The sequence below is a fragment of the Oncorhynchus mykiss genome, chromosome 16, assembly GCF_013265735.2.
Source record: "Oncorhynchus mykiss isolate Arlee chromosome 16, USDA_OmykA_1.1, whole genome shotgun sequence".
Taxonomy (NCBI): Eukaryota; Metazoa; Chordata; class Actinopteri; order Salmoniformes; family Salmonidae; genus Oncorhynchus; species Oncorhynchus mykiss.
The window spans coordinates 46,167,569-46,194,091 of NC_048580.1; the positions used below are offsets into that span (position 1 = coordinate 46,167,569).

At 40.8% G+C, this 26,523-nt stretch overlaps 2 protein-coding genes across 8 annotated transcripts; both read left to right on the forward strand.

Annotated features, from left to right (window-relative positions):
• Positions 1-914: 914 nt before the first annotated feature.
• Positions 915-17,822, forward strand: LOC110492135 (kelch-like protein 12). Of its 5 annotated transcripts, none has more exons than XR_002468955.2 (13): positions 915-1,158; positions 3,691-3,930; positions 4,665-4,818; positions 9,707-9,924; positions 14,381-14,530; positions 14,749-14,863; positions 14,991-15,097; positions 15,178-15,373; positions 15,538-15,696; positions 15,809-15,907; positions 16,031-16,217; positions 16,330-16,533; positions 16,706-16,839. XR_002468955.2 is itself a non-coding variant. In XM_021566173.2 (12 exons), the coding sequence occupies exons 2-12, from the start codon at positions 3,748-3,750 to the stop codon at positions 16,830-16,832; spliced, it is 1,695 nt and encodes a 564-aa protein (XP_021421848.1). In that variant the 5' UTR covers positions 915-1,520; positions 3,691-3,747; the 3' UTR covers positions 16,833-17,822. The 5 variants fall into 5 exon arrangements, 3 of the variants coding, with proteins under 3 accessions (XP_021421848.1, XP_021421849.1, XP_021421846.1); XR_002468956.2 differs by having other exon boundaries at positions 16,330-16,509; XM_021566173.2 differs by lacking the exon at positions 16,330-16,533 and having other exon boundaries at positions 915-1,520; positions 16,706-17,822.
• A 530-nt stretch (positions 17,823-18,352) lies between these two features.
• On the forward strand, positions 18,353-26,403 carry tuba5 (tubulin alpha 5). Of its 3 annotated transcripts, XM_036945810.1 has the most exons (5): positions 18,535-18,716; positions 21,122-21,343; positions 22,165-22,313; positions 22,447-22,555; positions 24,872-26,403. In XM_036945810.1, the coding sequence occupies exons 3-5, from the start codon at positions 22,182-22,184 to the stop codon at positions 24,913-24,915; spliced, it is 285 nt and encodes a 94-aa protein (XP_036801705.1). In that variant the 5' UTR covers positions 18,535-18,716; positions 21,122-21,343; positions 22,165-22,181; the 3' UTR covers positions 24,916-26,403. The 3 variants fall into 3 exon arrangements, with proteins under 3 accessions (XP_036801704.1, XP_036801703.1, XP_036801705.1); XM_036945809.1 differs by lacking the exons at positions 22,165-22,313; positions 22,447-22,555; positions 24,872-26,403 and adding an exon at positions 21,455-21,629 and having other exon boundaries at positions 18,353-18,716; positions 21,122-21,347; XM_036945808.1 differs by lacking the exons at positions 22,165-22,313; positions 22,447-22,555; positions 24,872-26,403 and adding an exon at positions 21,455-21,629 and having other exon boundaries at positions 18,509-18,716.
• The last annotated feature ends 120 nt before the right edge of the window (positions 26,404-26,523 follow it).

Here is a 26,523-nt window from a genome sequence, read left to right on the forward strand (position 1 = left end):
TGTGACTGCACTTAAAGAAACTTTTCAAATTTCTTGACATTTTCTGGATTGGACCTTCACTGAACCTTCATATCTTAAAGTAATGATGGACTGTCATTTCTCTTTGCTTACTTGAGCTGTTATTGCAATAATTTGGACTTGGTCTTTTACCAAATAGGGCTATCTTTTGTATACCAGCCCTACCCTGTCACAACACAACTGATTGGCTAGAATGCATTAAGAAGGAAAGAATGGCATAGGCAAGATGCAGTAGATGGTATAGAGTACAGTTTATACATATGAGATGAGTAATGTAGGGTATGTAAACATTTTATAATGTGCCATTGTTTAAAGTGACTAGTGATACATTTATTACATCCAATTTTTTATTGTTGAAGTGGCTAGAGATTTGAGTCAGTATGTTGGCAGCAGCCACTCAATGTTAGTGATGGCTGTTTAACAGTCTGATGGCCTTGAGATAGAAGCTGTTATTTCATAGTTTTGATGTCTTCACTATTATTCTTCAATGTGGAAAATAGTAAAAATAAAGAAAAACCCTTGAATGAGTAGGTGTGTCCAAACTTTTGACTGGTACTGTATATATAGTAGGAATGATGTCCCAGGGACTAAATATACTCTTGTGGATGAGCACCGGTGTGCGCCAAGTTGACGATGTTGCACTTTTGGCACCATTCATAAGAAATCGAACTCCAGCGACCCTGCGCCTGCGATTTCAAGCAGGCGGTCACAACAATAAACAAACAAAAATTCCCTTGCTAAATTTGTTAAAAAGGGAGAGAAAAAAAATGTATTGCTTTGATTCTGAGTTTTTGCGGGTGTGTTTACATTGGTTCAGTGTTTACTTTCAATAGTAAAAACATGCACATTCACATTAGAGGTCTGCTTGTGCGTATGTGAGTCGTGACGTATAGTCATCGTGTTTTTGTCAAAGGCTACACTGACTGCGGAAGGCTTTCCCAGCAAGATTTGTTGCGACATCCTTGAAATTCATATTTTGTTAGTAATTACTTTGAAAAACGAATTCGCAATAGCCCACACTATTGTAGGAAAGCACACGCTACCATGGATCACATTTGGCATCTTCAACTCTGACTTGGACGCCTGCCATCATTGCATTGGAGTTAGCTAGATAGCATTAGCAAGCTAACTAGCTAGGTGGTGGGTAGTTGTATTGCTTGATACTGTGTGTGCCATTCGTGTTCCTTATTTGGTAGTTTGTCTGTCATATTCATTCAAACCATTAACTCGTAGTTAGCAACGGTTATCTGCGGCTAGTTAGCCTTGGCATAACCACCTGCTAGTTAGTTAGCTATTTGGAGTTGGAAAACGTCATAAGGTGACATCTTATTTAAAATCCTTGCTTTTAGTAAATCTAATTCAACTCGACTTGGACGTATGCCAGTGTAGCGTCGCTTATTTAACGAGTACAACTTCCTTCCAATTCGGCCTATACCTGGCACTAACTCGGAACCTCTGCCTTGCTGTTTGTTGACGCATGTGGGGACACTTCAGACTGAGGAGTAAGTTCCACACCAGTTTAGCCAAAGAAATGGAACGTTAGCTAGCTATTGGAATCCAGCTGTGTTCGAATACTCGTACTTAAGTATGTAGTATGATTATTGGTCATAGTATGGATATAGTTAGTATGCCAAAAGTTCCCGGATGTCATACTACATTCGCCAAAATACAAGTATTCTTAAGCATTAAGGTCCGAGGAGGTGTGGTATATGGCCAATATATGCCGGCTAGGGCTGTTCCTACGCACAACACAACGCGGAGTACCTGGACACTGCCCTTAGCTGTGGTATATTGACCACGGCCATATACCACAAACCCCCGAGGAGCCTTATTACTATTGTAAACTGATTACCAACATAATTAGAGCAGTACAACTAAATGTTTTGTCATACCTGTGGTATACTGTCTGATACGCCATGACTTTCAGCCAATCAGAATTCAGGGCTCAAACCACCCAGTTCATAAAAGTATACTTTACAAGATCCCTGTCATGCCTAAAGATTTTACAGTTGTTTAAGATGCCATTCCCTCAGGTGTTGCTTTATTATTCAGGAAAATGTCAAGACCTGATCCTCAGAACATGACCTTAACCCCCCGTCCCCGCAGTAGGGCTTTTGCCTTTTGGTAGGCCGTCATTGTAAATAAGAATGTGTTATTAACTTACTTGCCTCTAGTTAAATGAAGGTTAAATAAAAACATACCTATGATTAACCCTGTTGACTCATTGGTAGGAAAGATTTGTTTTTCTTTTGGTCCATTCAACAACAATAGAGCTATACAAGCCTTTTGTCAACAGGTTGTTGTATCTATACTTTATGTCATGCTTTATTGGAATGGTTTTATTGATAATATCGGTTGGAAAAAAGGTTGGATGTTGCCACACATACATACTTATTAACAAAATGAAGGAAGTTTCTTCTTTTTTTTCACTATATGAATTAGTAAAAAATATATATATTGTAGTGACCACCCAGAAACAGTGTTGAATATTTTTTGCCATTGTATTCATGTAAGAAATCTGTGGCAAGACATCAGTAGATTTATAATTGAACACATTTATGAAGATTCTTTACCTATGATAGAAATAAGTTGAAACAATTTTACGTAATTTTAATTTACGTAATTATTCTTTTGGCCAAAATTATTATTTATAAATGTAAATTTACAAATAAAACACATTTTCTTACCTTACAAAAATAAATTGAACTATATTTTAAAGACAATTAAATACTCTACCAACAAAAAAGCTTTTAGAATTATAAATGTATGTATGTCCCTTGAGGTCCTTGTGTAATGTGATATTGTACCCCCTAGCCCAATTGTCCTTTGCATATTCTTTATATGTACTTGTGTTCCCCTATGTAAAATAAATGAAAAATAATACAAAAATAAAAACAATTTCTCTAAAAAATAAATACAAATAAAATCCTAAATAAGCAGTGGATACAATTGCCGTGCTTTGAGGGCCCATAATGCAATTCTTCAGAAAATGGGCGTGCCTTCACAGCATTTTCAGGTTTGAAGAAAATGGTGCAAAATATAAGTATTTACTTTTCATATCAGTTACGTTACACATTATGTTGGCACACAATTTCATATCCCCCTCACCAGCTTTAAGCACAAGCTGTCAGAGCAGCTCACAAATCACCGCACTTGTACGTAGCCCAAATAAACCATCCAACTACCTCATCCCCATACTGTATTTATTTATTTATCTTGCTCCTTTGCACCCCAGTATCTCTACTTGCACATTCATATTCTGCACATTCTACCATTCCAGTGTTTATTAATTGCTATATTGTAATTACTTTGCCACCATGGCCTATTTATTGCCTTTACCTCCCTATCCTACCTCATTTGCACATGCTGTATATAGACTTTTTCTGCTGTATTATTGATTGTATGTTTGCTCTCTTGTATGTTTGTCCATGTGTAACTCTGTGTTGTTGTATGTGTCGAACTGCTTTGCTTTATCTTGGCCAGGTTGCAGTTGCAAATGAGAACTTGTTCTCAACTAGCCTACCTGGTTAAATAAAGGTGAAATAAAAACATGTATTTTGCCTGCACATTAAACAGCTGTAAACCTCAGTGGTCGAGGTCTCATGTAATGTATCATAATTTGTCATCTTTGCCTGCAAACTATGTTCAATCGCGCTTTTCTGTTTTTGCCAGATATTGCAGCACGTTGAGATTCTTGAAACTTGAGGCCCTCTTGTCAAGTACAGTACCATGGCTCCCAAAGACATCATGACCAACTCCCATGCCAAATCCATCCTCAATGCCATGAACGCACTTCGTAAGAGCAACACACTCTGTGACATCACTTTGAGAGTGGAGAATACTGACTTTCCTGTGCACCGCATTGTCCTGGCAGCCTGCAGTGACTACTTCTGCGCCATGTTCACCAGCGAGGTAACTGTAAGCACAAGACTGGCGATAATGTAGAGGTGACTCCTCAAAAAACCAGGACAAAAAAAGGTTGCCCGGAAATCTAATCCTAACCAGACTGATCACCAGTGTCATCAGCAATAATAACTTTCTAAATACTTTTGCTGGTGGTTCTCTTTATATGCAGAAAGAGACAGGGAATAATTGATTAACTGATTCTGAGGTTGACATTACCAAAATAGTTTCTACATATCCCTTGTGCTTAGAACCCAGCTAAGATTTGTGTAGGCTGAAATTAAACTGCTATTCATTTTTTGAGAAATATGTCTTTCGGTGTCTTATCGGACTGCCATCTGGTTATTCATTTAATAAAAACTTGAACTAAATTGCATGGATCATATTCACAACCTTGAAAAAGCCATGAAAGTGCATAGCAGAAATAGTCCAATGCTAATTATTTCTCTGCAGCTCAGTTGACCTAGTTTCTTTCCTTTAACATTTTTAGCTCTATGAATAATCAGGTGAGCATTGCTCTTTTACTAACAAAGCTGACTATAATTCACTGCTTCCTACACATGTATGACAAATAATAAACTATTTATATTTTTTGTGTGATGTATTCCCCTAGTCTAGTCTCTTCTCACAGCCAGATGGAGCGTGCGGAGCATCCAGGGTCTGGCGAGAGAGACTACAACTAGTACTACTAGTAGCTAGTCATTTAAGCTGACGTGTCTGTCTTTGCTGTTGTTCTTTTGCAGCTGTCAGAGAAAGGGAAATCCTTCGTAGACATTCAGGGGTTGACTGCGTCCACCATGGAGATCCTGCTGGACTTTGTTTACACAGAGACAGTCCTGGTCACAGTGGAGAATGTCCAGGAACTGCTTCCTGCTGCCTGTCTGCTGCAGCTCAAAGGTAAATTGAGCAGTCAAAAAATAATATGACAACCCTTGGACAGGGTGTGCTATATGCACTATACTTTACATCCACAGTATGTACTCTGCGGAATAAAGTACCATTTTGTTTTACTTAAAAAAAAAAAAAAATAACTAGGAAAGTCAGAACAAATTCTTACTTACAATGATGGCCAACCAAAAGGCCTCCTGCGGGGATGGGAACTGGGATTAAATATATATATATATATATATATATATATAATAGGACAAAACACACATCACAATAAGAGAGACACCACAACAGTAGATAAAGAGAGACCTAAGACAACATAACATGGCAGCAACACATAACACAGCATGACAGCAACACAACATGACAACAACATGGTAGCAGCACAAAACATTGTGCAAACATTATTGGGCACAGACAACAGCACAAAGGGCAAGAAGGTAGAGACAACAATACATCACGTGAAGCAGCCACAACTCTCAGTAAGAGTGTCCATAATTGAGTCTTTGAATGAAGAAATTGAGATAAAACTGTCCAGTTTGAGTGTTTGTTGTGGCTCATTTCAGTCGCTAGCTGCCATTAAAATGAAAAAAGACAAGCGATCCAGGGATGTGTGTGCTTTGGCGATCTTTTTTGACGATGTGCGCTGAGAGTCGGGAAGCAAGTTCAGGGAGTGAGTGTTTTAATAAATAAACGCAACATAATACAAAACAAGAAACACGAACAACGCACAGTCATGAAACAGAAACAAGAACGCCTGGGGAAGGAACCAAAGGGAGTGACATATATAGGGAAGGTAATCAGGGAAGTGATGGAGTCCAGGTGAGTCTGATGACGCGTAGGTGCGCGTAATGATGGTGACAGGTGTGCACCATAATGAGCAGCCTGGTGACCTAGAGGCTGGAGAGGGAGCACACCTTTAACAGAATGTGACTGGTGGAACGGGTGTTGTATGTGGAGAATGAGCGCTGCAGTAGATAGCTCAGATAGGGGGGAGTGAGGCCTGAGAGGGTTTTATAAATAAGCATCAACCAGTGGGTCTTGCGACGGGTATACAGAGTTGACCAGTTTATAGAGGAGTATCGAGTGCAGTGATGTGTCCTATAAGGAGCAGTGGTGGCAAATCTGATGGCAGAATGGTAAAGAACATCTAGCCACCCGAGTGCACCCTTACCTGTCAATCTATAAATTACATCTCCGTAATCGAACATGGGTAGGATGGTCATCTGAATAAGGGTTAGTTTGGCAGCTGGGGTGAAAGAGGAGCGATTACGATAGAGGAAACCAAGTCTAGATTTAACTTTAGCCTGTAGCTTTGATATGTGCTGAGAGAAGGACAGTGTACCATCTAGCCATACTCGCAAGTACTTGTATGAGGTGACTACCTCAAGCTTTAAACCCTCAGGAGGTAGTAATCATACCGGTGGGGAGAAGGGCATTCTTCTTACCAAACCACATGACCTTAGTTTTGGAGGTGTGCAGAACAAGATTAAGGAATGGACACTTTTTTTCCCATTTTTGCCTAAAATGATGTACCCAAATCCAGAAACAGCAGGGGTTCAAACTTTAAATCAAATCAAATGTATTTATATAGCCCTTCTTACATCAGCTGATATCTCAAAGTGCTGTACAGAAACCCAGCCTAAAACCCCAAACAGCAAGCAATGCAGGTGTAGAAGCACGGTGGCTAGGAAAAACTCCCTAGAAAGGCCAAAACCTAGGAAGAAACCGAGAGAGGAACCAGGCTATGAGGGGTGGCCAGTCCTCTTCTGGCTGTGCCGGGTGGAGATTATAACAGAACATGGCCAAGATGTTCAAATGTTCATAAATGACCAGCATGGTCAAATAATAATAATCAGAGTAGTTGTCGAGGGTGCAACAAGTCAGCACCTCAGGAGTAAATGTAATTTGGCATTTCATAGTTGATCATTAAGAGTATCTCTACCGCTCCTGCTGTCTCTAGAGAGTTGAAAACAGCAGGTCCGGGACAGGTAGCACGTCCGGTGAACAGGTCAGGTTCCATAGGTTCCATAGCCGCAGGCAGAACAGTTGAAACTGGAGCAGCAACACGGCCAGGTGGACTGGGGACAGCAAGGAGTCGTCATGCCAGATAGTCCTCAGGCATGGTCCTAGGGCTCAGGTCCTCTGAGAGCGAGAGAGAGAGAGAGAGAGAGATAGCATACTTAAATTCACACAGGACACCGGATAAAACAGGAGAAGTACTCCAGAAATAACAGACTGACCCTAGCCCCCTGACACATGAACTACTGCAGCATAAATAATGGAGGCTGAAACAGGAGGGGTCAGGAGACACTGTGGCCCCATCCGATGATACCCCCGGACAGGGCAAAACAGGCAGGATATAACCCCACCCACTTTGCCAAAGCACAGTGCCCACACCACTAGAGGGATATCTTCAACCACCAACTTACCATCCTGAGACAAGGCCGAGTATAGCCCACAAAGATCTCCACCACGGCACAACCCAAGTGGAGGCGCCAACCCAGATAGGAAGATCAATGAAATTCTAGGGACAATTAGAAGGGCTGCATCTTGTGACCGTAGCGTACGTGTAGGTATGTACGGCAGGACCAAATCGGAAAGATAGGTAGGAGCAAGCCCATGTAATGCTTTGTAGGTTAGCAGTAAAACCTTGAAATCAGCCCTTGCCTTAACAGGAAGCCAGTGTAGGAGGCTAGCACTGGAGTAATATGATCAAATGTTTTGGTTCTAGTCAGGATTCTAGCAGCCGTATTAAGCACTAACTGAAGTTTATTTAGTGCTTTATCCGGGTAGCCGGAAAGTAGAGCATTGCAGTAGTCTAACCTAGAAGTAACAAAAGCATGGATTAATTTTGCTGCATCATTTTTGTACAGAAAGTTTCTGATTTTTGCAATGTTACATAGATGGAAAAAAGCTGTACTTGAAACAGTCTTGATATGTTAGTCAAAAGAGAGATCAGGGTCCAGAGTAAAGCCGAGGTCCTTCACAGTTTTATTTGAGACGACTGTACAACCATCAAGATTAATTGTCAGATTTAACAGAAGATCTCTTTGTTTCTTGGGACCTAGATCAAGCATCTCTGTTTTGTCCGAGTTTAAAAGTAGAAAGTTTGCAGCCATCCACTTCCTTATGTCTGAAACACAGGCTTCTAGCGAGGGCAATTTTGGTGCTTCACTATGTTTCATTGAAATGTACAGCTGTGTGTCATCCGCATAGCAGTGAAAGTTAACATTATGTTTATCGAATGACATCCGCAAGAGGTAAAATATATAGTGAAAACAATAGTGGTCCTAAAAGGGAACTTTGAGGAACACTGAAATTTACAGTTGATTTGTCAGAAGACAAACCATTCACAGAGACAAACCGATATCTTTCTGACAGATAAGATCTAAACCAGGCCAGAACTTGTCCGTGTAGACCAATTTGGGTTTCCAATCTCTTCAAAAGAATGCGGTGATCGATGGTATCAAAAGCAGCACTAAGGTCTAGGAGCACTAGGACAGATGCAGAGCCTCGGTCTGACACCATTAAAAGGTCATTTACCACCTTCACAAGTGCAGTTTCAGAAACTTCAGAACCCAGTTCCTACATTTGAATATAAAATTTGATTTTAGCAAACAAAACTATGCTACATTTTTATCTCTGGGACCCTCAGGATAACAAATAAGAGCAATATTACTGAATGTAAGTACATTATTTACCTTCAGCGGTGAATGTTCAAACCATTTGCCGTGATAAGATTTTTGTTGTTGTACACTCTCCTCAAACAATAGCATGGTATTTTTGTCACTGTAATAGCTACTGTAAATTGGACAGTGCAGTGAGATTAACAATAATTTAAGTTTTCTGCCCATATAAGACAAGTGTCCTGGGAAATGTTCTTGTTACTTACAACATCATGCTAATCACATTAGCACATGTTAGCTCAATCATCCCGGTGAAGGGACACTGATCCCGTAGAGGATAATGACTTGGGGCTAGCCACTGTAAGTTCAGAGTCACTCGCCACAACAATGCGTGTGTGCTGAAGGCGAGCGATAGCTCGGGAGAGAGGGGGGAGTGTAGCGAGGGTACCTGTACCAGACAGGGGGAGACAGGTAGTAGGTGTCACACCCACTTGGGAGAAGCTTTTTTCTGGAGGCAGATTTCTGGTATAAAATGCCAGTGAATGGACTGAACAGTGGGAGGGGGCTTCAAAGGCCTCTCAATTTGGGTGGGGTAGGCTGTGAGAGACTCCTGCCATTGTTGGCTTTGGCCTTTGTTGTATTTGTTCTGTCCTAGCAAGCTTGTATTGTACTCAATTTGTATTTTTTCTTCTTGGCTTTCAAAACAGCTGAATGACAGTTAAATCTAAATCTGCTCCTTTGTAAAAGGAAATGCACACCCATCACCACCCCTTATCAGGTTTGTGCAATATGATTGGCTAATGTGTTGCTAATTTGATAATATAGTTGAAACATTGTTAATTTATCTCAACAAGTTTTTAGCAAAAATAAAGATGCACTAGGCAGAAATCACTCTGCCATTTCCAGGTTGCTAAAATACAAATTTCATTTTGTGAAAAAAACAAGCAGGTATAGTGTAGAGAATCATTGTACCATCTAAACCGCTGTGAAATATATTTTCTATAACCAAAAATATTGTATTTTCAGTTGTTTGAAGCTAGTGTACAAAACCAACAGTGAAAGACACAAAAACAACGGGAAGCAAAGAAATGACACACATAGAACATATATACCGCTTCTTAGACTTGCTTTTAATGAGAGTGACAGATAATATAACACACATTTCTATGTGAATTTTGTCAGGTTGCCCAAAAAGTTACATATTGCAGTTTTAAATACTTCAACATTATTTCACAAATTAACGTCCTGCACTTCTTTGTATTCCTCAGGAGTGAAAAGAGCATGTTGTGACTTTCTGGATAGTCAGCTTGATCCCACAAACTGCCTGGGCATTCGGGACTTTGCTGAGACCCACAATTGCCTTGACCTGATGCAGGCCGCTGAGCTCTTCTCTCAGAAGCACTTCCCTGAGGTTGTTCAACATGAGGAGTTTATGCTGCTCTGCCAGAACGAGGTTGAAAAACTAGTTAAATGCGATGAAATCCAGGTAAACAAAGGTGGATTTGATGAGGTATTATACCTGTGTTTTAACGCTCTAATTGGATTGTAATATTGTTGTTTTACATTGTAGCCTTTGTAAATTAGGTAGCCTTTGTAAATTAGGTAGCCATTAGTTAGCCTTTGTAAATTAGGTAGCCATTAGGTAGCCTTTGTAAATTAGGTAGCCTTTGTAAATTAGGTAGCCATTAGTTAGCCTTTGTAAATTAGGTAGCCATTAGTTAGCCTTTGTAAATTAGGTAGCCATTAGGTAGCCATTAGTTAGCCTTTGTAAATTAGGTAGCCATTAGTTAGCCTTTGTAAATTAGGTAGCCATTAGTTAGCCTTTGTAAATTAGGTAGCCATTAGGTAGCCTTTGTAAATTAGGTAGCCTTTAATGGAGTTTAATGGTTTTTGTAATAGGAAAAGTCACTGTTCCTCTTTTGTAATTACAACTCAATTTCTATGCAATTAAACTACAATTACTGAAGAACTAAGTAACAACATGCTAATACAATGTTGTTACTGGTGTAATTATGATGTTACTAAGCTATAAGAGAAACTTGATGTAAAGTGCTACCAAAGTTGAATAGTGTACCGAATTTGTTTGTGAATTCAGAGAGCACACAGTCATGCTGCCTCGGGTGCATTTCTGATCTCCATTCAGGGTCGTCTTTGAAAGCGTGGGGTCACTTTTCCCAAGTCTCAAATTGGAAAGGAACAGTGCAAGTGTAGACCTGCAATAATCTCCATTAATGGGGCCCCCTGTGCAGATTTTCCTGGCTCTGAAATTATGGGGAAGACAATTTGATTTAAGTATGCTTTCGTGCTCTGAAAATTCCTGTCTTTAACTGCACAGCGCATATCTTTCTTTATAAAAAATAATTCTAACCATGGGACTTTATTTATAGTTTACCTATGAATTCAAAGTATTTTTGTTTGTCATGATTTTCGTGATCAAATGTCTGTAATATACGGTGCATTTGGAAAGTATTCAGACCCCTTGACCTTTTCCACATTTTGTTACGTTACAGCCTTATTCTAAAATGGATTAAATAATTTCACCCCCTCATCAATCTACACACAATACCCCAGAATAACAAAGACAAAAACTGGTTTTTAGAAATGTTTGCAAATGTATAAAAAAAACAGAAATATTACATTAACACAAGTATTCAGACATTTTCCTCAGTACTTTGTTGAAGCACCTTTGGAGGCGATTACAGCCTCAAGACTTCTTGGGTATGGCGCTAGAAGCTTGGCACAGCCATATTTTGGGAGTTTCTCCCATTCTTCTCTGCAGATCCTCTCAAGCTCTGTCAGGTTGGATGGGGAGCCTTGCTGCACAGCTATTTTTAGGTCTCCCCGGAGATGTTCAATCGGGTGCATGTCTAGGCTCTGGCTGGGCCACTCAAGGACATTCAGAGACTTGTCCCGAAGCCACTCCTGGGTTGTCTTGGCTGTGTACTTAGGGTTGTTATCCTGTTGGAAGTTGAACCTTCGCCCCAGTCTGAGGTCCTGAGTGCTCTGGAGCAGGTTTTCATAAAGGATCTCTCTGTACTTTGCTCCGTTCATCTTTCCCTCATTCCTGCCTAATCTCCCAGTCCCGGCCGCCGAAAAACATCCCCACAGCATGATGCTGCCACCACCATGCTTCTCCGTAGGGATGGTGCCCTGGTTTCCTCCAGACGCGATGCTTGGCATTCAGGCCAGAGTTCAATCTTGGTTTTGTCAGACCAGAGAATCTTGTCTCTCATGGTCTGAGAGTTCTTTTGATGCCTTTTGGCAAACTCCAATCGGGCTGTCATGTGCCTTTTACTGAGGAGTGGCTTCTGTCTGGCCACTCTACCATTAAGGCCTGATTGGTGGAGTGCTGCATAGATGGTTGTTCTTCTAGAAGGTTATCCCATCTCCACAGAGGAACTCTGGAGCTCTGTCACAGTGATCATTGGGTTCTTGGTCACATCCCTGAACAAGGCCCTTCTCCCTCGATTGCTCAGTTTGGCTGGGCTGCCAGCTCTAGGAAGAGTCTTAATGGTTCCAAACTTCTTCCATTTAAGAATGATGGAGGCCACTGTGTTCTTGGGGACCTTCAATGCTGAAGAAATGTTTTGGTACCCTTCTCCAGATCTCTGCCTCGACACAATCCTGTCTCGGAGCTCTACGGACAATTCCTTCGACCTCATGACTTGGTTTTTGCTCTGACATGCATTGTCAATTGTGGGACCTTATATACTGTAGACAGCTGTGTGTGCCTGAATGTCCAATCAATTGAATTTACCACAGGTAGACTGCAATCGAGTTGTAGAAACATCAAGGATGATCAATGGAAACAGGATGCACCTGATCTCAATATCGAGTCTCACAGCAAAGGGTCTGAATACTTATGTAAATAAGGTATTTGTTTTTTATTTGTAATACATTTGCAAAACTGTCTAAAACTTGTTTTCACCGTCATGGGGTATTGTGCGTAGATTGAAGAGGGCATTTTTTTTATAGAATAAGGCTGTAATGTAACAAAATGTGGAAAAGGGGAAGGGGTCTGAACATTTTCTGAATGCACTGTACACTTAGTTAAATCAAAGGCACAATTTCCTGTTATTTTTGTAACTGTGCCCTAGTTGACTGTATCTAAAACCTGACTGACTTTTCTCTTGAAGTGAAGTTGATCTCAGTTATTTGGACACAGAAAATTGGCCAGTGTTACCTAGTGTTGATTTTTCGGTCTAAAATGTGTAGTGTTGATTCAGGAGTTAAATGAACTCTGTGTTAAATTAACAGTTATTGGTATAAAATAACCCCAGTGTTGGTGTTAATAACTAGTGATATTACATTTGATACAGGAGCTCAGAGGAATGTGTGTGTCGATGCGTACATCACTTTATCAGAAGTCAAATCAAATCATCAATGACGTCCGAAGCTTCATTTGATCATGTGCTTTTTCAAAACATGTGTTGGGAGATCCCACTGATTTGGCTGTGGTTTCGGTGCTTTCTTAGATTCTAAGTGGCTTTCAAACACCGACCTCTACTGGACACCATACTTACTTTATAGTTTTCTGTACAAAAACTTTCACCTGACCAGTAGCTTTGCAAGTAGAGTATGGAACATTCGGGGATGTGAGGGTGTGAGGTTATGAGGTCGAATCCTGTTGAAGACCTACTGTTTTGAAAATAGTTTTATGTGAAACCACACTTTCTGCATTGTTGTTGTTTGTTTTATTTAATTTTTTGTTTTATTTAGTATAGTAAAAGCTTATGTTTTAAGCATCCTAAATAATGCCATAGATTCAGTTTTTGAAAAAAAGTCAACTTGAAGGCAAAAAAGGGCAGTATGATATAAAGGTGCAAATATGGTATTCCAACTGATTATAGGCTACTAAAGCTAAAAACTTACCGCTGCACCACAGAGTTTTAATGAAAACAGTGGAGTAAAAATGTATATCTGATAATCACATGCTGCTATTTATTGCTGACCGGTTGATGTCACTAATGAGCATTGTGAACAGATAGTCGAAGCGCAGAGTAAATAACAATTTCAGAAAGCCTCAGTTTCCCTTCACTATTAATAATCAGAGTTGAACCAAAACCACGCCCATCATTATCATATTTCCCAGAATGCTCTATTTCAGGTAGATTTTTAGAATTGTTTGTTTCAATATCTATGTCTTGCATGTACGTTGATTTATTGATTAATTAATCTTATGCCACTTAAATATAAATAACAAATGTTTCTAAACTAATCCAATCTGTTACTTGGACTCATTGCACACGTTACTGAAATGGTTTTTAAAGTTTATATGCTTTAGGAAGTCTCATATCTTAGTCTTCCCAACCCTGGCAGTCATTCTGAATGCAGGTTGCGGGTGAATAAGAATTCCAAATGTTGGATATCCCCACTCTGGCTGGATTCCAATTGGAATTACATATCACTTTGCAAGCCAGGACAAGTGGACTTGAAGGCATGATATGGCCTGTAAACTGTGCATTTCAGACCACTGTATTAGGGTAAAACCAGGCCCTCAGTATAAGGCCTTATGAAATACCTATTGTATTGTCAAAAAAATGTATTATGAAAGCATTTTCGCTTAGAATCTCACTGGGTGAAGGCCACAGGACTGAAAATGAATGAATGCAACAATCATGTGTGTCTGTCACTAACAAATACGGTCTTGAAACACAATTCACTAGAAAGGCAAAGAACACTGGGAAATATGCAAATAAGGCTTTACACTGGGCAGTGTGTTAATTATAACTGAAAAGTGTGGACCCTTATAGACACTGGAACACTACTAAATGTAATACCGTGTTGATTTAAAACTGGAGAATTTACTGTGAAGAAATCAGTGTGATTGAATGCATGTTTGACCTTGGGTGGTTATACTCGAGGATTAACATTTTTACAACAAGCATGTTTGGTTTTATTGTCAGGGTGTGGTTGTCAATACATATTTTCTCTATTTGCAGGTGGACTCAGAGGAGCCTGTATTCGAGGCAGTGTTGAATTGGGTTAAACACAATAGGAAAGAGAGGGAGACGTATTTATCGGAGATGCTGGAGCATGTGCGGATGCCTTTGCTTACTCCGCGCTATATCACAGACATTATCGACTCCGAGGTGAGGCAGTAATACATCAACAGCCAGTTTCCCGTACATAAATTAAACCTAGTCCTGGCCTAAAATCCACTTTCAATAAAGATTCTCCATTGAGAATGATTAATACTGTGAGCCGGGAAAACACGCCGCAAGTGTTGAGCAGGGGAATAAACTTTTGTGTTGTTTTATGTGTTATTAATGTCTGGATAAAGTACTGTATATGTTCTGACGTGTTCCAGCCCCTCATTCGATGCAGTCTTCCCTGTCGAGACCTTGTGGATGAGGCCAAGAAATTTCACCTTAGACCTGAGCTGAGGAGTGAGATGCAGGGGCAACGCACCCAAGCCAGATTAGGTACAGCACTGCCCTCCCTTTTTTGAGGTGCTTTTCTTGTCCTAATAATAGGGATACAATACAAGCTTAGTGGGAGTTGCCACCTTGTTATTGATGTGAAGAAGTGATTCACTGTTGTTCTTTCAAGGTGCCAAGGAGGTCCTGCTTGTTATTGGAGGATTCGGCAGTCAACAATCCCCTATAGATATTGTTGAGAAGTATGATCCTAAAACTCAGGAGTGGAGCTTTTTACCTGTAAGTAGCATTTTTTTTCATTAGACATTTTGGCTCTATTCTCTGATCATGGTTAACTTATCCCAAGCATATTTTTAAAGAACATTGCTCGGAAAAGGCGTTACGTGGCTACCGTGTCCCTCAATGACCGCGTGTATGTGATTGGCGGCTACGATGGTCGATCACGGCTTAGCTCGGTGGAGTGCTTGGACTACACGGCCGACGAGGATGGTATCTGGTACAACGTCGCCACTATGAATGTACGGCGGGGCCTTGCCGGGGCGACAACACTCGGAGGTAAAGGATCTTCTCTGATTGACAGTCCTCATTGTCACGGGGTTTACAAAAGCAAATAGCACTGAAGAGAATGACTGTCCTCAGGTGTAACAAAACCCTGTAAGTGTTATCTAAAGCAGACTTCCAAAAAGTTGTTGGAACGTTTCTCACTTTTCTGCCCACAGATATGATCTATGTTGCTGGAGGCTTTGATGGTAGTCGCCGTCACACCAGCATGGAACGATATGACCCCAATATTGACCAGTGGAGTATGCTGGGGGACATGCAGACAGCCAGGGAAGGGGCTGGCCTGGTGGTGGCTAGTGGACTCATATACTGTCTAGGTGGGTATTAAAGATGTTTTATTTAAGTTTGTAATGGTGTTGATGTATAAATATGTAAAATACCACCTGTTTTCCCCCTGACCTTAGTAAGGATGTATGTAATTTGTTGCAGGTGGGTACGACGGATTGAACATCCTCAATTCAGTGGAACGGTATGACCCTCACACAGGACACTGGACTAATGTTACCCCCATGGCTACCAAACGCTCAGGTCAGTACTCCAGACTATGACAATATAATAGTATCAGGGCTGTATATAGACTATATACAGTATGGCTCTCTCTACATATGGCTATGGTTAGTATGTCTGAAGGGCCTGTAATCTTTGTTGCAGGGGCCAGTGTAGCCTTGCTCAACGACCACATCTATGTGGTGGGAGGCTTTGATGGAACAGCGCATCTTGACTCTGTGGAGTTTTACAACATTAGGACAGACTATTGGACCACAGTAGCCAGTATGACCACTCCCCGCTGCTACGTAGGAGCTACTGTCCTCCGGGGACGACTCTACGCCATAGCTGGGTAAGCCTAAACATCCCAAACCCTCTCCGACTTTAATATATTTCAAATATCCAATATTTTAAAGGAGTGGAAATTCACTGTCCTTTCATATGTTTATTGCTTTTAATGACAGACAGATGAGAAACAAATGGGGGAGACAGGTGAAGAGGAGATACAGAGTCAAGGGAGGACACAGGGATTGAACCCCGGTCTCCGGCTGAGAGTTGTACATGTGCATAGAGCCAGGAGTGTTACCATCCGACCGCGACTCTGTACCCAACTTCAGTATTGACAGAGATATAGATGCATTTTGGTTGGGATTATTCATATAAATTATGTATGACAACTCTTTTAATTGATTTATATTATTCTTGCTTAGATAACATTGTAATATCTGAATCATAAAAGCAACCTCCCCTTATGGTCCAGTCTTCGATTATGAGGATGTGACTGAACACAGCCATATGATGTTGTTCATTCTCCCCTGTGCTCTTTTGTCCTCTCTCCAGGTATGATGGAAACTCCCTTCTGAGCAGTATCGAGTGTTACGACCCAGTGATTGACAACTGGGAGGTGGTCACCTCCATGGCCACACAGCGCTGCGATGCAGGAGTGTGTGTCCTGCGAGAGAAGTGAGATTTACCTCAGAAAAGTCGGATGAAGCGGAAGAGGGCAGGCAGCTAGTCCTGAACCTGAATTTGATATTTATGTGCCACTACTATGGAGTGACACATGGATCACTCACTTGCAGCCAGTGTGCTATATGCCCTCCCCGAAGTCTCTTGATTGATTATTTATCAGACTTTCTCATCTGAGTTTGGTTACTTCTATGGGAAAACCCTTGGCATTCAATGGATAAGGGACAGGGGGTGTATAACAGAGATGAGTTATTTCAGTCTCCTCATCAACAGTTGTGGCATCCAAGAAGACATCCATCCCAACCCACTCGATCGCATGACACTCTTTTAGTGGTTCCCGTTGTTGTGGTTACCTATGAGGTACATTTTTGACTCGTCTTTTAAAGTGCAATATATTTCTCTACTTCTGTTATGAACCATGGAGCAGAAGAAACACAAGAGACTCCAGTTTGCTGCTGCTATATGCCTTATGCCCCTGTGGCCCACATTGAACATAACAACCATGATGCCTCATTAGGACTGTGATGATTGTTGTCATACCATCAAGTATGATGATTATTTAGCTTTTGCCAGGTTATCAATTAGAAAACCCTTTGTAGATTTTGTAATTATGTATAAAGTGCTTTTAGAAACAAATAACTTCTTGAATAATTGGTATTTGCCTGACACAGTCCTTATTTTCAATGTATCAAAGACATTTTAAAATGAATTACATTTTAGGGAAAGCGGTTCATAATCGCACATGATTCCTTGCTCTTTTGCTGTTCTGTCATCTTGTCAAAATCCCTTTGTCCCCAGCGACAGACTGAAGAACACTGCTAATAAAGCAAAAGAGCAAAAAGTATTTTTTTGATGTGTGTATGGTGCATGCATTTGTCCCCAGTGGATTTGTTTGGACAAGAAAAAAACTTGACTCCTATTCTCCAGGGCAAGTACAAAATACTGACTAGTCTTTGTTGTTACTTGAAAAGTGAATAAACATTGTGATAATTTAGCACTTTTATATTTGTATTCAGTTATGAAGGCAATTCAGAATGTTATGCTGATGTGTACTGTGGTGACCTTTAGTACAAGCCTAGTGATTTTGTCAAGGGGTTCGGACCTCTTGGTTTCATGGCTAAGGTGTTGGACTGACAGTCGCACCCGCAGGGACCTGGGTTTGAGTCCAGGTTGGACTAATCCCTGAACTGATTAGTCAGAAGTGGGATGACACGACTGTGGGGCTATCAGGGGTGTGGATGGATGTTTGGAGGGGCAGGGATGTGTTTCCCATAAGAGAGGGTGGTCTTGTGATCCTTGATAAGAGCTTTATGACCGACTCCCCCAATGCGAGACCTGGTTCAGTTCCAACCGGGCTACCTCCCAAATTCACAACAATATCTACATATAGATGGAGTATGAACCAAATCACATATACTGTATATGTAAACATTTGTTTATGTTGTTCAAACATCAATACTGTAGTCAGTTTATCAAATAAGGGGTCATCTTGTGACCCTTGATAAGAGCAGACTGACCCAAGGCCAGAGCCTGGTTCAGTTCCAACCTGGCTACCTCCCAAAATCACAACAATATCTACATGTAGATGGAGTATGAACCAAATCACATATTTTAGGTTGCATGTAAATCCCTTTTTGAAACGTCATCATACCTACACCGTCACCACTGGGATCCAATGACAATTCGACTGGAGTGCTCAGGTATTTTAGTAGTGTGCAAGGCGGTGTGCTCAAAGTGCAGCGCAGACCCAGTCTACATTCCTGTGTTGGCGGTGACCATTGTCGACCGAGCTGTAGCAAAACTTTTCGCGCCTTTTACTGTATTCATTTTCTAACCCTTTTTTACGCGTCTTCAATCATCCGAATCTTGACAGGAGGAAATGGTATGCCCGCACTATACATAACTATTTAATTTTTCTCTTTTTGCATTGAAATTCTAAATGGGGTTAGTGCATTTTCCCCAATTTTCAGTGTTATTATTAATATTTGCCACCCTCAAAGGCAAATGATTTGTTCATGCAGTCTGAAAATGTGGACCACTCGACTATTTCAGATGTTTCATTTGAAAAAAAGTTGTTATTGCCTTATGCATATAGCCTCGGCCGTGCGTAGGGCCCTACCCCTATCCATTGAATGTATTCATTAGTATGAAAGTTGATACTTTGTTACTACGTTCTTACAACAATGTAATACAAAAGACAGTGAGTAGCCTATAGTATGAAGATAGGCAGAAACTGCTTCTCCAATAGAAATCCCCAATCACACTTGAAGGCGATTTCATGGCGACTTCGGCAAGCTAAACGCATGCGCAGAAATATGTCATGTCAAACGGTCGTCTCGCACCGAACTGCGCATGTGCGGACCGCACTCCTTCGATATGTAGTTGATTTTTAGGAAAATGAAAACGTGTGACTTTCACGATGTTGGACCAATAACATGTTCAACTACTTAAGACATTGTCTCGAATCTAGGTTGTGCCTTTAGATTTTTTGAAAATGAAGAAATAGGGAATATTTTTTCACCTCTCTCTCATTTACTTCTCAACCCCTGGCCTGGTCTGCTTTGTTTATTATTATTATTTATTTTTTTCACTTTTATTTAACCAGGTAGGCTAGTTGAGAACAATTTCTCATTTGCAACTGCGACCTGGCCAAGATAAAGCGTAGCAATTCGACACATACAACAACACAGAGTTACACATGGAATAAGCTAAACATACAGTCAACAATACAGTAGAACAAAAGAAAACAAAAAGTCTATATACAGTGAGTGAAGATGAGGTAAGTTAAGGAAATAAATAGGCCATGGTGGCGAAGTAATTACAATATAGCAATTAAACACTGAAATGGTAGATCTGCATGCGTTCCCGGAAGTCTTGCGCTGTTGCGCCTCTGGATTTAGAAACTGTGGTAATACTGTATGCGTGGGAATGTATACTGTCTGTGTCTGAAAGAGTGGAATCCAATGAATCTGTTGAGCCTGTGTGAGGAAGCGGAAAGTGGTATGGTGTGGGCAAAGATGGTGGATAAATTAAGATAGTTCACTCAGGCCTTTTACCATTTAAAAAAAGAGTCAGTTCCGGTCTACTTTACTGGGTGTCCTCAAGACACCAATGCAATAGCAGCTGAGTCTGGTCTACTTAGTTCATTGAACCACAACAACAAAAAACAGCGAGTTGTCTTCCGTCTCTGGTAGGGGGCAGACGCAGCAGATTGAGTCACATGCTTGACAAACTTTTCAACTTTCAAATGATAAATACATCTGTTAAAAGATTAGCTTACTATACCTGTATTTAGGCAGGAGTCTAGGAAAGTAATGTACTGTGATACAGTAACTTCCAAAATCAGTTGTGTACATCAACGAAACATGTAGTCTAGTACATAGCCTATGGGCCTATGCATGATACCTTGTGCTTTTTAAAGAATCAGCCATTAAAAAAATATAACAAGCATGCCAAGCCCCTTTCACGTCATCATACAATAAGTTACTTTGTATTCCTAATTTAGGAGTTATATTTGTCTTTGTGACTTATTGTATCACGCATATTACACAGCATTTTAGTTTTACATTTTTCCAGATACCATTTCCTTTTCAAATGTCAGTTTATTACCACCTTGTGAGAACCTAGAATTCCCTCCCCCTGAGATCCAGTGCCAAGACTACGAATTTGGACCTGCTGAAACATGTGTCTGGCAGTTTGCCTAAAATATATTCTTTAAAGGTACAGTTTCCCAGAGTCAGATTAGGCCTAGTTCTGGACAAAAAAGTTCTGGACAAAAAAAAAAGCACCCTGATTTCAAGTCCAGGACTAGGGTCAATCTGTGTCTGGGAAACTGTCTATCAAAGGAATAAATCATTTTTATTTGACCAGATTTAAGTTCAGGATCTTTGGGGATCATTATTTAGAGTTGACATAGTTACTTTAAATTTGGAGCTACCATATTGCTCTCTACTTTTGGCATTATCTTTAAATACTTGAACCACGTGGTAATGTATTTCTTGATTTTTTTCTATATCCGGTTTTGCTTTTCTATCAACTTTAAATCGACCCCTTCAGTTGACTGTGCTTACTGAGGTGTAAACAACCAGCCAAAGCAGAAAAGATAACATACACAAATGTTGTTATTAGTAAATCCTAGATGTCAGCATAGTTGAATTCATTGTGTGTTAATATAGTCCGATTTACAGTATCTGTGTATCAGATGGGCTTTGCTGTTTATGTATTTTCCACTTCAGCCAGATGGTTTGAGGAACAGGAAGTAGTCATGCTGTCGTTTTTTGCCAACAGAGAGAGTGTATCTCCATCCACGTGGGCCAGGCGGGAGTTCAGACTGGCAATGCATGCTGGGAACTCTTCTGCTTGGAACACGGTGTGGGGCCAGACGGGGTGCTCAATGAAGAGGACCAGGGGCCTAATTCACGGACTGACCCCTCCAACACCTTTTTTAACACAGGAAGTTCTGGCCGCCATGTTCCCAGGGCCATATTTGTGGACCTGGAGCCAACAGTGGTCAGTAAGCAATTTCATTTGTAACATTTTGTTTCTCTCCACCCATCATTCATGTTTGTGTGTGTGATTGCACATGTGTAGTGTAAATGCATATCCATCCTCATGGGCCAGGCAGGAGTGCTAATTGGGAATGCATGCGGGGACCTGTGCTGGATGGAGCATGGTATCCAAGAGACAAGACCATTGGTGGTGGCGGTGATGACCCCTTTTACACTTTCTTCAATGAGCGTGGCTCAGGATAGCTTGTACAAAGGGCTGTATTTGTGGACCTAGCCAGCTGTAATTGGTAAGTGGTGGTGTAGAATATTGATACAAAGAAGAAGAGATGGTAAAATAATTAAATGTTGAATAAATGAGGGGTTTATTAGTGATACACATCCCAAACTTTCACAACAATAACAACTGGGCCAACAACAAAACGATGAATGAATAAAGAAAGCCCACACACAGCATATGCTGCTCCAAAGTACACACAAGTAGCCCTTGCCAAGTAATAATGAATAAAATGCAAGGTTACTTCTAATGAACTGCAGTATGTCTGTTAAGTAGTGTGCATTAATCAAAACACTAACACTACTGTAGCAGTTCTAGAAGTGTTACTACTGCACATTAATAAATACAAAAAAATCTGATTGTTAAAATTGTGAATCTACATTACACTGTGGGTGGATGTAAGTACAGCTTTATAGGCTACATAATATCAATGCACAGGACTGCCAACCAAGAGCAAATCAACAATTAATTGATACTACTGTGGTAATTTAGGTGACATTTCCAGTTGATGTCCTATATTTGTTGATGAGTGATTGTTTTCCCTGCAGATGAGGTCAGGACGGGAATGTACAGGCAGCTCTACCATCCTGAGCAGCTCATCTCTGGAAAGGAGGATGCAGCCAATAACTACGCCCGTGGACACTACACCGTGGGTAAGGAGATCATTGACGGGGTTCTGGAGCGTGTCCGTAAAATGGTAAGTATCACATTAAGACCAGATCTTGGTCATACAGTCAAAGGAAGGATTTGAGTCATAATGTAGTAATAATATAGGCTAAGGCCAATATATATGTGCATCACTGGTGTTGGTCAATTGTTTTTCTCCCTAGACTGACCAGTGCACAGGGCTACAAGGATTCCTCATCTTCCACAGCTTCGGAGGAGGCACTGGCTCTGGTTTCACCTCTCTGCTGATGGAGCGCCTGTCTGTTGACTACGGTAAGAAGTCCAAGCTGGAGTTTGCCATCTACCCAGCTCCCCAAGTGTCCACAGCTGTGGTAGAGCCATATGATTCCATTCTGACCACCCACACCACCCTGGATCACTCTGACTGTGCCTTCATGGTGGACAATGAGGCCATCTACGACATCTGTCGCCGCAACCTTGATGTTGAGCGCCCATCCTACACCAACCTCAACAGATTGATCGGTCAGATCGTTTCCTCCATCACTGCCTCCCTACGCTTTGATGGTGCCTTGAATGTTGACCTCACAGAGTTCCAGACCAATTTAGTCCCATTCCCGCATTCATTTCCCCCTGGTCACCTACGCGCCCATTATCTCCGCTGAGAAGGCCTACCATGAGCAGCTAACCATCTCTGAGATCACCACTGCCTGCTTCGAGCCAGCCAATCAGATGGTCAAGTGTGACCCTCGCCATGGCATGTACATAGCCTGCTGTATGCTGTACCGTGGCGATGTGGTGCCCAAAGATGTGAACTCTGCCATTCAAAATATCAAGACCAAACGTTCCATCCAGTTTGTGGATTGGTGCCCCACCGGTTTCACGGTACAGTGCCTTGCGAACGTATTCGGCCCCCTTGAACTTTGCGACCTTTTGCCACATTTCAGGCTTCAAACATAAAGATATAAAACTGTATTTTTTTGTGAAGAATCAACAACAAGTGGGACACAATCATGAAGTGGAACGACATTTATTGGATATTTCAAACTTTTTTAACAAATCAAAAACTGAAAAATTGGGCGTGCAAAATTATTCAGCCCCTTTACTTTCAGTGCAGCAAACTCTCTCCAGAAGTTCAGTGAGGATCTCTGAATGATCCAATGTTGACCTAAATGACTAATGATGATAAATACAATCCACCTGTGTGTAATCAAGTCTCCGTATAAATGCACCTGCACTGTGATAGTCTCAGAGGTCCGTCAAAAGCGCAGAGAGCATCATGAAGAACAAGGAACACACCAGGCAGGTCCGAGATACTGTTGTGAAGAAGTTTAAAGCCGGATTTGGATACAAAAAGATTTCCCAAGCTTTAAACATCCCAAGGATGCAAGCGATAATATTGAAATGGAAGGAGGATCAGACCACTGCAAATCTACCAAGACCTGGCCGTCCCTCTAAACTTTCAGCTCATACAAGGAGAAGACTGATCAGAGATGCAGCCAAGAGCCCATGCAGCCCATGATCACTCTGGATGAACTGCAGAGATCTACAGCTGAGGTGGGAGACTCTGTCCATAGGACAACAATCAGTCGTATATTGCACAAATATGGCCTTTATGGAAGAGTGGCAAGAAGATAGCCATTTCTTAAAGATATCCATAAATAGTGTCGTTTAAAGTTTGCCACAAGCCACCTGGGAGACACACCAAACATGTGGAAGAAGGTGCTCTGGTCAGATGAAACCAAAATTGAACTTTTTGGCAACAATGCAAAACGTTATGTTTGGCGTAAAAGCAACACAGCTCATCACCCTGAACACACCATCCCCACTGTCAAACATGGTGGTGGCAGCATCATGGTTTGGGCCTGCTTTTCTTCAGCAGGGACAGGGAAGATGGTTCAAATTGATGGGAAGATGGATGGAGCCAAATACAGGACCATTCTGGAAGAGAACCTGATGGAGTCTGCAAAAGACCTGAGACTGGGACGGAGATTTGTCTTCCAACAAGACAATGATCCAAAACATAAAGCAAAATCTACAATGGAATGGTTCAAAAATAAACATATCCAGGTGTTAGAATGGCCAAGTCAAAGTCCAGACCTGAATCCAATCGAGAATCTGTGGAAAGAACTGAAAACTGCTGTTCACAAATGCTCTCCATCCAACCTCACTGAGCTCGAGCTGTTTTGCAAGGAGGAATGGGAAAAAATGTCAGTCTCTCGATGTGCAAAACTGATAGAGACATACCCCAAGCGACTTACAGCTGTAATCGCAGCAAAAGGTGGCGCTACAAAGTATTAACTTAAGGGGGCTGAATAATTTTGCACGCCCAATTTGTCAGTTTTTGATTTGTTAAAAAAGTTTGAAATATCCAATAAATGTCGTTCCACTTCATGATTGTGTCCCACTTGTTGTTGATTCTTCACAAAAAAATACAGTTTTATATCTTTATGTTTGAAGCCTGAAATGTGGCAAAAGGTCGCAAAGTTCAAGGGGGCCGAAAACTTTCGCAAGGCACTGTAAGTAACATGATTGCCTCCTGTATATGGTTTATATTGCGATTTGAGATGAACACCATATTTCTTTCGCGGCCTAAGGGGTCATTTGTTTATTTTATTTATATCTCACCAGGTTGGGATCAACTATCAGCCCCCGACTGCCGTACCTGGAGGTGATCTAGCTAAAGTCCAGAGGGCTGTGTGCATGCTGAGCAACACCACTGCCATTGCTGAAGCCTGGGCCCGTTTGGACCACAAGTTTGACCTCATGTATGCCAAACGTGCCTTTGTGCACTGGTATGTAGGTGAGGGCATGGAGGAGGGAGAGTTCTCTGAGGCCAGAGAAGACATGGCTTGCCTGGAGATGGATTATGAAGAGCTGGGCAGAACAAGCACAGAATCTGATGATGATGAAGCGGGTGAGGAATATTAATAACCAAATAACCATGATGTCCAATCTGTCTATTAAAAATGTAATATTCTGTCTTTGTATTCTTTCTTATAACAATATATTGTTGTATCTGCCTGCCCTGAACAAAAACATCTGAAGTTGTATAAACAGCCAGATGCACTTTTTTTGTGGTTTATTAACACCTTGTTAATCGGTATGTTTCAAAGTGCCATGTTTTGCAATTGCAATAGTTTTCAGCTTCTGAATAAAATCGGTCTTGAGTACAACATTGCAAAATATATTTTTTGTTTGGCCCTAGCATGTTACAGCTAGGGCCAAACTCAACCAGGAGTAGAGTACCTTACCCACGTTCTGTTGTCATGTTCTGTTTCAGTAATTATATATTGAGGATTTATATTTAGGTTACTAACAGTATATTATGAGTCTATAGATGTATAAATATTTTATAATTATGTAATAACCAGTTGTAACCCATTGCTGGTTGCATTCAGTGAGCTGATTACTGTTGCTACTGGGCTATGGTCTCTGGATCATTATTGTGGAGCGCGTCGATGTAATTTGCGACTAGCCTCAAACTGTGTTACATATTAAAACTCATCAATGCTCGCCCCCTGCAAAGCAGATACATCCAATCAAAATACTCCCATCGGGGCTATTTAAAGAACAAGATCCGGCAGCGGTGAAGGTGTCACCTGAAAATATCCCTCCGCAATAATAAACAGTAGCCAGTGAGGATACAATGAAAAGCATTTTCAAGAATGAATTCTCTGAAATCAAATTTTACCAATCAAAATGGTGCACAATTACGGATATTCAACTTGTCAATAAGACGATGTTTTGTTAGACGAACAGTATTTGACACTATAATGAAGATGCTGGTTTGGATGTAGCATAGGCTTCAAATGCACTGTGTGCTACAGTACTTCACGGAGCACATCAGTCGGGTGCATTCAATCTTGTGACTTAATAATAGGCCTCTACATAGCCTATATATGTTTCATTACAATTTAGTTTTTAAAAAATTATTAGAGTCTGACTAAAGAAAATAGTAATTTATGCGTAGTTAATACTCAATTTTTTCCAACATAATTCTGTGTAAATTACACTAAATTCAACACGACAATGGTGTGTCAAAACAAACGGGTATTTGTATATTTACATATTCATGTATGTATGTATGTATGTATGTATGTGATTAACAGTTGAAATATTTAGAAATATATTGGTGAAATCGACAATAATCACAATCCATGTAATAAAAGCCTATAATATATCTTGATTTACGATGTTTAACATGCAGTACGATTGATGTCTAAGGTCAGAGAATAAGATTGCAAACATAAGAGGTTTTAGAAAAATTATATGGTATCTAC